This window comes from Schistosoma mansoni, chromosome 1 (genome assembly GCF_000237925.1).
Source record: "Schistosoma mansoni strain Puerto Rico chromosome 1, complete genome".
Classification (NCBI taxonomy): Eukaryota; Metazoa; Platyhelminthes; class Trematoda; order Strigeidida; family Schistosomatidae; genus Schistosoma; species Schistosoma mansoni.
In genome coordinates, this window is record NC_031495.1 from 13,571,145 (window position 1) to 13,584,077 (window position 12,933).

Genomic DNA, 12,933 nt, shown 5'->3' on the forward strand with positions numbered 1-12,933 from the left:
ATTTTACAATATATTATTCCTATTTAATGTCTTACATCAACTCGGCGCTCAAATACTGTGAAACTATTCGTTCTAATTTAGACGAGAGTTCTTATATATTACCGATTGATTGTTAATTTTTTAATGAAATAATGTTTTATTGATTTCAATTTTTATCATTGAATCATACGCTAATGTCGTCTATTAAAAATAGTGGAAAAGACTATTAAGGATACGATCCGTAACGTTCATCTTTTTAGCTACATAATGCTCACGCTTTTTATACCGATGATCAGTTCCAGTAAAATGACGGAGAAAAGATCAGGAAGCTTTAATTGACAAAACCATTCGTTAATGTACATTAATCATGGGTATCTATGTATTTATCCTACCTGAACTAGATAACGATATGCAGGTTATAGTCTTGACCAGGTGCATAATCAACCTCCTCTGATAACGTTCCTCGCTTATAATTTGCCATTTATCGTTTGAACCCGAAACGCCATGTCAGCTGTCTGTCTTACGCAAATACGTAATATTCCATTGACTCCCCCTTGACGGTTTTATCTAGAAAGATAATGAACGCTTCACGTTTCAACTACCTAGCTCTGAAAGCGCAATTTCGCCAAAAACATGTGTCTTAAATGAATAATAAATTTGTCACCCATGCCTATTATTTTGGCAGACAGTCCTGTGGAAAAACGAAACGGTAGGTTATAATGATCAAATTAAGACAGAAAATTTGTTCAGACTCTTATTTCTAATTAGTTGTTATTATCAATAAATATCAAAGTGGCTCACTAGGCCGTTTGCCGTAGTTACATTCAATGTTTCGATCACCTTTATACTTGATAATATCATATAGCAAATTGTACTCAAGTTCAGTATCCTGTTACGTACATTAATTTAGTTAAATACGAGTTTTCGCAATGCTCATTTTACGTTTGTTAGGTTTTGCCCTATTGGAAATAGAGTCCAAGATTCTGTGTCTTTAGAAATCCCAATAATTTCAGTATTTTAAGCTGTCTGATTATCTAAAATAGCTTTTAAAGAGATCATGTAATCGTATGGTTTCGAAAATTCTGTCGTTCTCATCATTTCTTAAGTCCTGCTTACTGAGGTAGTTTCCAACAACTGTCGAATTAATGTGTCAGTCAGTCAAACGCAACATTGAATCTAGTACATGTCCGCATCGCTGCAAGTTATCACAACCCATTAGCATAACGAGATGACATTGTCAGGCTAAATCCCAGAGCAGTAGTAGTATCACGGGTTATAGGAAAGCTTATGCGATAAAGGTATGATTTTAGCGAATATAAATTAGTGAAATGGAAAAACTTTTACGAGGAATTTAGACACTTATAATCTAAGGGAAGACAAAGAATTAATGCATTTGCGCCATTGCAAATGACTTTAAGTTATGTCACCCAAAGTCTCTAACCATCGGTTAAAATAATCAAGCGGATCCCAACTAGGTAATCTGCACTTGCTTACATGGCCCAGTACAATAACCAGTGTCTTCATGAATTGATGCCATGTATATTATCTATAGCTCTTACAATTAGTTTGTTAAAACCACCATCAAGGTCATATCAACCAAACTCTGGCATTTCGGCATAGCTGAAATTTGCGAATTGTGTGCTTTTTTATTAGAAATTGTGTAAACCTGCGATCCCTTTGATCTGGTTTTATGTAAATTCATATTAACTAGTTTATGTTGCCCCAGGAATCTCCTACTGTATCCAAATGTTTAGCATTTATTAGAGTAATTATTGGTTTACCATTATTATTATTAATATTATTATTATTGGTGACTTACTTTTTAATTGTTTTATTTCACTCTTCAAGTGATCACATATTCTGCAACTGTTGTACTTCAAGCATTTATACTGACCACCATAGTTGTCATGTCTTTAATGTTGTATACACTGAATTCTAAGAAAGATTTCAGTAAATGGGGTGCAGGATTATCAGTTGCTTTTCTCATTTTACTATTGGTTGGACCAATTAACGTAAGTTGACATCCCCATTGTTTATTTAACATAATCTATCATTGAAATACCCATATGTACTAAGTCCTCCATCATACTATCAACATTATGAGGTCTTTTGAGACAAAATGTAGCCTCAACTGTAGAACTACGGAGATATAGGGACACTAGATAGATATTTCATCTTGATTTATGACTCTGTAACTGTTTACTCATAGCCTCACATGTTATCGAGCTCATTTTCTCTAGACATCAATCTGTGATGGGAATCACCTCTGAAATATACTAGAATCTCCGTTTAGAAAATCTACCTTAATAATATTGGATATAAGTATTTATAAGGTGATTTATTTTTTTCACATTAGCTTTAACCTGAGACGCAACTGTAATATGGTAGTTCTTATGTAAATCTAACTGATTTATCACATATAATGTTTATGTACTTAACTTTGTGCCACTTTGTACGTATGAGGACTAGTGATACCACTTTAAATGCTCAGACTGAATTAGATCAAGCGAGTTATTGGTTTTAAGATGAATGTTTTATTCATTAAGCTACCATAGACTGTCTAGGACTCCTTAACTGTCGAGCTTCAGATTTCTTAAAATTCGATTGTCAGATCAGTCATTTATTAGTATTAAGATTGATTTCACGTTAGAGTTCAAAAGTTTCATTTATCCATACGAACATATCCTCTCGATCCTGCAGCAGGTTAGTTGTGGCCTGAATAGCTCGGCAGTAACGTATCAAACTGTTAAGCTGGGGACGTCAGTTTGAATCTTACTAAAGGCATCAGTTCGCTCAAGATTTCAGGTACGCCTTGCTGACAAGTACCAATTAGTTCGGAACCTAAATTCAGAGTTTCCTGTCGATTGCCACCAACCACCTGACGCTAAAGCAGCATATTGAGATCTCGAGTCACTTGTAGTAGTGATCACATTGCTACTTGATCGATATAATTTAATTAGAACTAAAGACTAGGCTAGCACAAAATTATTTACTACTCAGCGATTATTCAATACAAACATACTCCATATGATCTCTAATTCGTTTCCCTAGTGATATCACAATAATTGCGTAGTGCTTTTTAGTACAGCCCAATTTTAAATGATAATTTATCGAGTTTTCAAATCGATCAAGCTATGTTTATAGTATGACAATAACATTGATAGTTGACATCTCATTACTAATCAACTTTTGGATTACCCTATCGTTTGTATTCTTTACTGAATTTCGATTAGTCTTTGTAATCATATGTGCATTCTATGCAGATTACCTAAATGTATAGTCACTTTTTTCATTATCAACAACGTGATAAGTTAAACATTTATCAATAATGACATGAAAATCATACGCATTGAACAAGGTTATGACTATTGTCCGGAATCGATGGCTCAGTGGATGGCACGTTGGCGTTTGCAGTGATAGGTAATGAATTCGAGTTCCAATGTGAACATTAACACTTGAATTTAGGCAAGTAGGTAGGTATATCCTCCTGACAAGTTTCAAGTGAAATGAAGTGCGCCTCCAGAATTTCACTGATATCCATCGATTCCATAGGAATTGATAATTGGTTTTACTCTCTAATTTTGCTGTGTTTTATACTATTCCTTAATTCCCTGTATTTTTTCCTTGATTTTTGCTCTCTACTTTTTGTTAAACACTCCTTACAGTTATTTCTAGGTTCATCATTATTGGAATTATGTATGGCAGCCGGTGGTGCTTGTCTATTCAGTTTATTCATAGTTTATGATACTTGGCGAATAATGCATCATTGTTCACCGGAAGAATATATTATGGCATGCGTTGATCTATACTTAGATATATTAAATCTGTTTATGTATATTTTAAGATTTTTAAAAGAAGTACAACATAATCAAGGTTGATTAATTGGTTGTGTTCGGTAATTATTTACTATTAAATAAGCGTATTTGTGATTTCAATATTTATTATTCACTACACTTAAACCACATACTTATCTATCGGTATTTAACTGCTAATGACTAAGTCATGAGTGAATTGTTTCCACTTTTCGTATGAACTACTATTACTACTACTAATTTCATAACTATTGAAAAGAAACTGACAAACTTTACCCTTGAATTGTCCCTTTCACTTTCCTTGTCGCTGTGTTCCTCTTTGCTGTTTTTCTGATCCTTTTAAATTTCTCTTAGCTTTTTAACTGATCATACAAATGAAGTACACAAATGTACCGTACTAACTCGTGTGTGTATGTGCATATTCCAATATTTTTTGCTTATCCTTTTTTCTGTTGATAAAATTAACATCTTGTCAGACTATTGAATAATAAAAGATTTATAACTCAACCAGTACTACTCTTCTTTTAAAGACAATTAGTTCGAATCCAATATTGTCCTAAATTAATCAAGATGGAAAAAAATGACTTCAGGTCTCACAGTAAATATCAAACCAACATATTGGATATCGACTGTATTGTGATTACGTCTAATATATAAAATATTGTTTAGTACTTACAAGGCTTTAAACTGTCGATAAAACAAGCAAAACTCACTTGAGTGTGAAGATCATTATGAATGAGAAGTACGAAGTAGAATAATATTTCTCCTCAATGTATGTTAGGGTTAGGATTATGAGTTATAGTATATACATAAACCAACCCTCAATCCTGAGCGTCAACCTCGATTCAGACTTTAAAATCTAACCATTTAAGACAGATTGCCAAACTAGAAAAATTCATCAATCATGTAAAATCAACTAGTAATTTCACTCATTTTCTACCAAAAAATTAATTATCCATATTTTCTGATTATCTGGAGTAGTTCATGTTCATTTGATAGTATAATTTATACTGACCGGAAACTGTAATAACATTTGAAAGAATCATTTTACATTTATGAAACTGTCATTTATTTAAATACCGTTTTCATTGTAAGTTCTTAAGACTTATTCATAGCCCTTTATTAGTTTGCAGCTATTCAATTCTATATTTATTAAAACTTATACTTAAGTATTGTTAATTATTTTATGCGGTTCAGTTCATTTACGATATACACATCATGTGGTGTACCTAAACCCACTGCAAATGTGAAAACAAATCAGTGGGAAGGTTTCGGTGGCAGTTTAAGTTATAATTCACGGAAATCACAAGTAGATATACGATTTTCTTGATCCATACTAGGATACATAGGCTGAGATTTTCCAATGCAGTGCCTCGTTTATAATGTTTCACTTATGATTTGTTCTTAAGAGAACACATCAACCTACTGACTTGTACAAAGGCATCTAGTGTATACAGAGTAGCTCAACCTACTAACTCTTTGGATTTGTAATCACATAACTTGTAGGCAGTCAGATATAACTTGCTATCTTATATTCTATACTTGTCAGTATTGTTTATATTTGATAACTCATCTATTTATGGTTAATGCTAAAGAAGTTCTCTAATATACAATTAACTTTAAAGGTGTAACTAACTTGAAGGTTAAGGTAAATGAAAATCTCATCTTACAGTAACTAATTATATAGTATACCTATTACTACTTATTCTTATATGCTGAGTTCATCATTGTGAAACGTGTTCATTCTTCAACAGGATTATAAATTTCTTCAAAGATGTACATGAATATATTTTTAGATTTTTAACTATTGATTACAAACATCCAATACTTGACTGTATCCTTTAAAAATTAATTAAATCTTTTATGTATTTTTACTGTAAACAGTCTTAATTGACTAATGATTTCTTTCTCAATTATTGTTGTTATTACTACCGCTGATGATGAAGATGGTGAAATATTGTAATCATGTATTGTTTATTTTACAAAAATGAAAACTTCATATTCGTTGAAAAATAAAAAGAGCACTAGAGTAAACATAATCGATCACCCATTAACATACTTAATCACACCTATACATTTATTTGTAAAACTTTAATACACATTGATTGAATTTTCATTGATCAATATATGTAGTGAAGAAGCGCCTTATTTAAGGTATTATAATGTAGGGAGAGAGAGAGAGAGAGGATTAGGTAACATTTAAGGCGTTTGTTAAGAAAACTGACAAGACTCATACGTTTAGTCAATTCAATATTCTGTTAACCAACCAACATAATGAATTTTGAAATTTACGAAATAATGAATTGTCGTATGTTCTGGTCATTATCTAATTGTGATATCAAATGAACAAAGAAGATATTTCGGATATCGTTTTTGTTCGATCTCAGGAAATTTCTCCATTATAAATTACTAACTTCCTTTTCTAATCTGATTGGAATAATACACCATTAGCGATTTGTTTTAAGAGTTATTTTATTGATACTCGGAAACTTAAGGTTATTTATAAGCGTATTACTGGACAAACTTTGAAGTAAAATCGTAAGTTGTGTTTGGCTTATTCTTACTAGTTTGCTTATAGGAAGTTTACGCTTGTCGGAATTCGGAAAACCCCTCAATCTGTTATCTATTACCGATAACGTGTACAGATAACTTTAATGTGAGGCAAGTACACTTATAGTATCATCTAATTTAAGAACTAGTACTGCTGAATAAGTTAGTCAACACTGAATAACCAAAAATCGGTTGCTCTGACAATAACACATAGTGGGTTGAATTGTGTTGACATCGGACGTTAAAGCATTAACTGACTCTCAATGGTGAAGAATATAAACATAAAACACCTTTTAAAAAAATCCACAACATAATGTTTAAAGTGAATAAATTAAAATAAGAAGCGTAAGGGAGCTAAAATATTGAATACTGAATCTCTTCCTATTCGGGATCAGTTAGTTATCGACAAAAAGACGATAATAGTGTTTAAAATAAGTAGGGTCAGTGGATATGTAAAGCAAATAATAAACCATGTTAAATGAAGATTTGGCAGAGAATAGAAAATGAATATTATGATCCGTTCACTGAATATACCATTTGAGTTACCAAGCTTTTTTGTGATGAACAATTATAGACCAAATATGTTGATGAAAGTATTAAACATATAGAGTGAGTTGGGTTCTCCAGTCTTCAATCCTCCGCCTGAATAATTTCTTACGAACTGCATTAAGGTAAATTGTCTGTGCGCACGATCCAGGCAAAACATTTAGATTTGAGGAAATTGTAGACAAGCATCATCCCTAAGTTATTACTACTTAACTAAAAATTAAGAACCCAATCACGGGTTTATAAGTGGAACATCTGGTCGACATCACAGGACAAAGAACAAATGATAAAACGTTTAACGATGGATTATATGAAAAGCATAATTTTCAGAGACTCCTGTAAATTATTAAAAAATGAACTTGGAAATGCTATAAATGCATCGTGACAAATGTGAAGTCATTTTAAGGGTACATAGAGTTGTTATAACCTAAGTTTGCTCATTCACCAGACTGTCTACTCACATTTCCACGTAAGATGTTGATTCACACATATCAATAAAAGGTATATCTTATTATCAGCTTTATTTTGATCCATAGGCTACTATTATACGATTTACCATTCTTAAATTATACTCAGTTTATTAATTACAGTCTTCCACGTTCACAGCCACTTTTTGGCTTGATCTTGTATGCATGTTATTTCCTATTTTATGATGTAATGTAGTCTTTTTGGCTGGTATGTTTGAAATAAATGATTCGCATGGTGGAAGCCGTTATTGGCGTTCTGGAAGGGCTAGGAAAATAAAGGAGCAATAAGGACTCTAGGTTGCTGATACCAAATGAACTTCATTGATTTGGTACAGTAATAAGATTGTATAAGTTTCATTTCGATTGGCAATAAACCACGTGACAATTAGCCTGGTTTCAAGTCACAACAATAATGTACATTTAACTAATTTAGTAAAGTATCAATTATTCTCAGTACCAGAAACTTGTAAAAGTCAATTTAAATGAAAAATAACTATATCCAATCTATACAAATTAAAGTTAACTCCTGCCATTATTTCGTTAACATTATTATTATATAATTCATTTACTTAGTACATGTTTATGTCCCGGAATAGAGATGTTATATCTGCTGTTCTGAATGGTTTATTCGTGAAGCTTCAATCTTTTTGTAGGCAACATTGTCAACGCATATTAACAATTCTACACAATTGACTGAAAACCTAAACTATCGAAATGGAATTTTCTGGTTTTTATTTACAATTGGGTTGTCATTGTTTGCACATTCACTTTCATTGTTTCCATTCTAATTTTGTAATTGTGTATCATATTTCTTATAGCTGAAGACTTTGGGTCTATTTTGGATATCTGTTGGTTGGTGAGTGATCGTAGCGACAGGCTTCCATAAGTTTACTGATTTTCTTCAAGCTATCCAATAATATCTACCTTTTCCCTATCAAATTTGTGTCTGTTGCCCTCCAAAAACATTGATACAAATATAGATGTGATAACCTACAGCTAACAACTAACTAATATTTACATAGAAGCATATAGAGGGGACGATTAGCCACTACAACTCGGATTTTAAGTAATAATTAGCTTGTATTCCTTTGTTGTCGTGTCATTTGGCTTTAATGATAAGTATAGAGATTTTCGGGGTTCGTAAGACCATCTAGTTTAGCAACAGTCTTTCTTCTTAAGACTTATGTGTTTTTGTTAGATAGTTGAAGGTAGCTGAGAGAAAGTTATAACTAAGTTTTCATGATAGCTGGCAAACTTGAAATGCATGTTTCTAAAATATTCATGAAACTAGTACTCTCCATATAATTCGAGTACTCTTCAACAAGTATCATGGTCACAAACATGACCACTGACCCATTTGGGTTATGACTGGTCACCCGTAGAATTGAGATATTTACTCTGATTATTTTGTAACAACAGATCTCACGCTCCCCAATCTTTAGGGTTGGACGAGCTCCATTAACGATGAGGGGTATCAGTTTCTACAAGATTCTAGATATACCTAGCTAATAACTGCAGTCTGGCTAGAAATGTAGTTTAGACCTTTCATGACGATTAACTGCAACCATCTAACATTGGCACAACCATTTAACTAACTCATTGCCTTTGTCTTGGTCATAGCTCCTAGATGACGTAAATATTATAATTTTCGAAGAGTATGGTTTGTTTTAAATGAAATTTAAAACAGAACTTCTTTTCCATATTTTCATTCAATTAAGGGTAAACATATTCATCTTGTCAAATAAATTTTCCAAGAAAAATACCCCTTTTAATATGTAGAACGTATTCATAATTTAAAAAAATAGCAGTGATTTTATGGTTAAAGCACTGCATTTTCGGTCATTATATTCCACATTAGAACAGAACTCGACTGATAACTGGTTTTTGAAGTTCTTCAACGTGAATAAACCTCACTCAGAAAGTGTTGTTCAATTTCGACTATATAAATCCATTGTATTATTGGATGTGGCAATCACTCAAAAAATGAAAAATCAAACCATTTATTTGGTTTCATTTAATGAGAACCAATCGATATTATTACAAATAGTAATTCAATTGGGTTTTGCGGTGCGTCTCATAATTAGTTCAGGTTTATTTTATAAATCGTTTAGTCAGAAATTAAGAAGTCAACTCATTTTACTGTAACATTATAATCAAATATGCAATCGAACGGTATTTAGATCTATTCGTAAAATCGGTAAAGTATTGTATAATAACCCTCACGAATTTTTAGTTCCTAACCGATCAAATAATAGTTTATATAAACGGATTGTTTATGGAAAAGAGAATAATACTATTACAATGTGAACAGATTTTACAGAATTAACAAATCTATCAGTGTCCTCTATAGATTACGACATATAAGTTTGTCTTTATGTACATTAGCTTGTTTGTTCTCTCAGACACTTAAAAGTACCAAAATATATTTCAAAAAGCCCTCGTATTGTTCCTAGTTAGGGTTAAGTAATTACCGTTAGAATTAAGGGTATAGGGTTAGAGCTCCCGTCAAAAACTAATATCGACTATATTGTGAAAATGCTCTGCATCATATGGACGAGTGTATTCTGCACAAAATTAAAACAGACGCTATCTGATTAGCTCGTCCTTAAAATAAAGTGCTACCAGGTGATGGTTTCTTTCAGAACTAAGGGTTTAGGGTTAGGATTTAAAGATAGTCTCAATTTGTCCGATTCATACAGTCTAAAGAAACAGAACTGACCATTTTAGACCCTCGATATTATTAGTTTTATCCCATGGTGCCAAAAAATGAGTTTTTGTCATCATTTTAGACATTTTGATCAGTATGAAAAAGAACTTCTACTACTCGTTATCCAAGTTATCTGAGTCTTGCCCAAAAATCTAAGAGTCGTATTCTAATAGATTCATCCATATTTCATACTTTTACCGTAAAATTATTTGAAGTTGATAGAATTCGAGTTATAATCGTATGTTTTTGAGTTTCATGGAAACAGATTACTAGAGTTAAGTTACAAAACAGTTTGTACAGAACAGATTTTAGTTGAAGACGTAAGAAGCCGTGATTGCTGCAGAAAAACCGTGTCGGGAGTGAGATAGTTACCAACCAAAGACAATGAAAGTTGATCGCTCAATATCGTGGATTGATTGAAGTTAGACATTAACACTGTTAGATGCTGACTCAGTAGTGTAGAGTTTATGTATTCACGAGCACGACCGAAGTTGTTGGGTTCGATTCCTATGTTCAGGGTTGTGGATGCGCACTAGTGAGTAGTTTTATACTGAGACGAAATGATTGTTCTATACTTCTAGGATTTCACTGGTGGTTTAACATTGATCAATTCATGTAATCGATGAAATTTGACAATCACTACAACCCCTTTCTGAAAGTTTTTATTTAATTGTTAATAAAATACATACTATCCTTCACTGATCTTTTAATCTTATACGAAAACCTATTGAGCATTATAATAAATCTGGTTCGTAATTATTATTAAGTTAGAACCATTATAAATTATGTGAACTGTGTATTTTAAGTAATATCTGATTTTATATTGTTACTATCATATTGTTTTTGGTCTGATCTCATCATATTCTTTAATTAGTTTGACTTTTTGTTCTCATTCTTTTATCATCACATTCCATTTTACTAGTCCCGCAACATTCTTCAAATTATCGACCTAATTCTTATTTAACTACCAATCAGTTCAATTGCATGAGAGTCGCACTGTATTTCAAATTAACTATAGCTGGAAATATGAATCATTAGACTTCAGATCAATGATCTGAATACGACTTGCTCATTGTGAGACCTGGTGATTGTAAGCTCAGTTCCTCCAAGGAGATCTCGAGTACGTACTTCGATTGAGTCACAAAATGGAACTAAATAGTTATCAAATATTCTTTCGATTTTCAGTGTCTCACTAGCTAAAGTTAGTCTATGACTAAAATAGTGTCGAAATAGTTGCCAATTATGTTTTTTGTACCTTTTATCTCACTACTCATAAGTAAGCATTTAGCAATGGTTGACTACTTTGATAAATTGTTTTGTGACTGGATGATATGAATAACCTGACATCACCCAATACTTTTTTATAATGGTAGTAAATCTACTCAAAGAGATGAAAACTGCTCAAATCATCTACATTAAGACTTACAACCAATCAAGATAAAACTACTCGTTGTTTAACTTTCCACAGAAAGCAACAGTAGCAAATCATTTAGATTCAAACACAATTGAGTGATGCATTGCCTCTTTGCAATAAATAATGATCAAACTAACCGATTGGGAAATTTTCGATTATCCCAAATAAGTAGACTGTCTCTTAAAATCATTGTATTTCATAACATAATCAGATGTGGTTTATTAAATACCATGTACTCTGGATCTGACTAATTTATAAGGAATTTTGGCTGTTTGTTTTAAGAAGCTGAAAGTTGTTTTACTTACCTTTCACTTTATTATTGTAAACAATCAATTTATCTCCAACATTCAGTTTAGTTATACAACAATCTCATTATGGAGAAGTACTAACGTCCCAAGTATTTTGTTACTAACACTGATCATGGTCAATTATTTAGTTTATAGTACTGTCATAAGTTTTTCTTAAAAATAGTGTATTTCACATCCAGGGCTAACTTTAGTTAGACAAACAATGAAAATCAGCAATGAATTTGAGTAGTTGTTTATTCCTAACCTGAGACTCTTCAGTAGTTTGCATCAATGAACTAACCATACATCAAATATAGGTTAAGTACTCTGGCGCGAGACTGATAGGTCCTGGGTTTGAATCTCGCGAGGCGAGGTCGTGGATGAGCATTGCTGAGGAGTCCCACAATAGGACGAAACGGCCTTCCAGTGCTCCCAGGTTTTCCATGGTGGTCTAGCTTCAATTAATTCATGATCTCAACTATGTAAAATTACTGAAATCTCCACAAAACCCCCTTCTGAGAATTTTATTTATTTATTTTCATTCTGTAATTTGATTGGTTCATCAATCATTGAATGATAGAAAATTTTCCTCCACCCCCCGTTTTTTCACTGTTTTTTGATACTCCACCATTAAATGAAAATAAAATTTCATTTCAAGTTTATTTTCATTTCATTTAAATGATACACACTATTTAAATATAAATTTAAGTTTAATTAAACAAATCATATAAAGATCTATACATATTTTTTAACTCTATATAATGTAAGTTGATAAACTTTTTTTAATATCAGAAGAGGTTTTGTAGATATTATAGTGATTTCGATAGTTGAGATGATGAGTCAATTGAAGCTCGACCGCCATGGAAAACCTGAAAGCACTGGACGGCCGTTTCAGTCTTTCTCGATAGAATTCTAATACTATGCATAGATTTTAAATGATTAATTAATTTGCGATCATATTTAATTATAAATTACATTTAATTAAACTTAAAAAACATTGTTGTACAGTTGTACAACATAATTGGGATATTTTTCTAGAAGTGGAATAGAATATTCCGGTAATGTAACCTTTAAACTCTCAATTGACTAAACTTAAAACATTCAAGTGATATATGAAACATTTTGCTGTTGAATTATTATATTAGTATTGAATTGTCTGCAAGTTTCAACA

The 12,933-nt window shown here is 32.0% G+C and overlaps 1 protein-coding gene across 1 annotated transcript in view; it reads left to right on the plus strand.

Annotated features, from left to right (window-relative positions):
- The window catches only part of Smp_210790 (putative z-protein (S1r protein)), a gene marked incomplete at both ends in the record, with an annotated part of 5,159 nt that extends 1,302 nt beyond the window's left edge, over positions 1 to 3,857 (plus strand). The window contains 2 exons of the mRNA XM_018793323.1: positions 1,828 to 1,991; positions 3,645 to 3,857. Coding sequence (XP_018647847.1) covers positions 1,828 to 1,991; positions 3,645 to 3,857 — 377 coding nt within the window. The remainder of the gene's footprint in view (positions 1 to 1,827; positions 1,992 to 3,644) is intronic.
- Between the last annotated feature and the right edge of the window lie 9,076 nt (positions 3,858 to 12,933).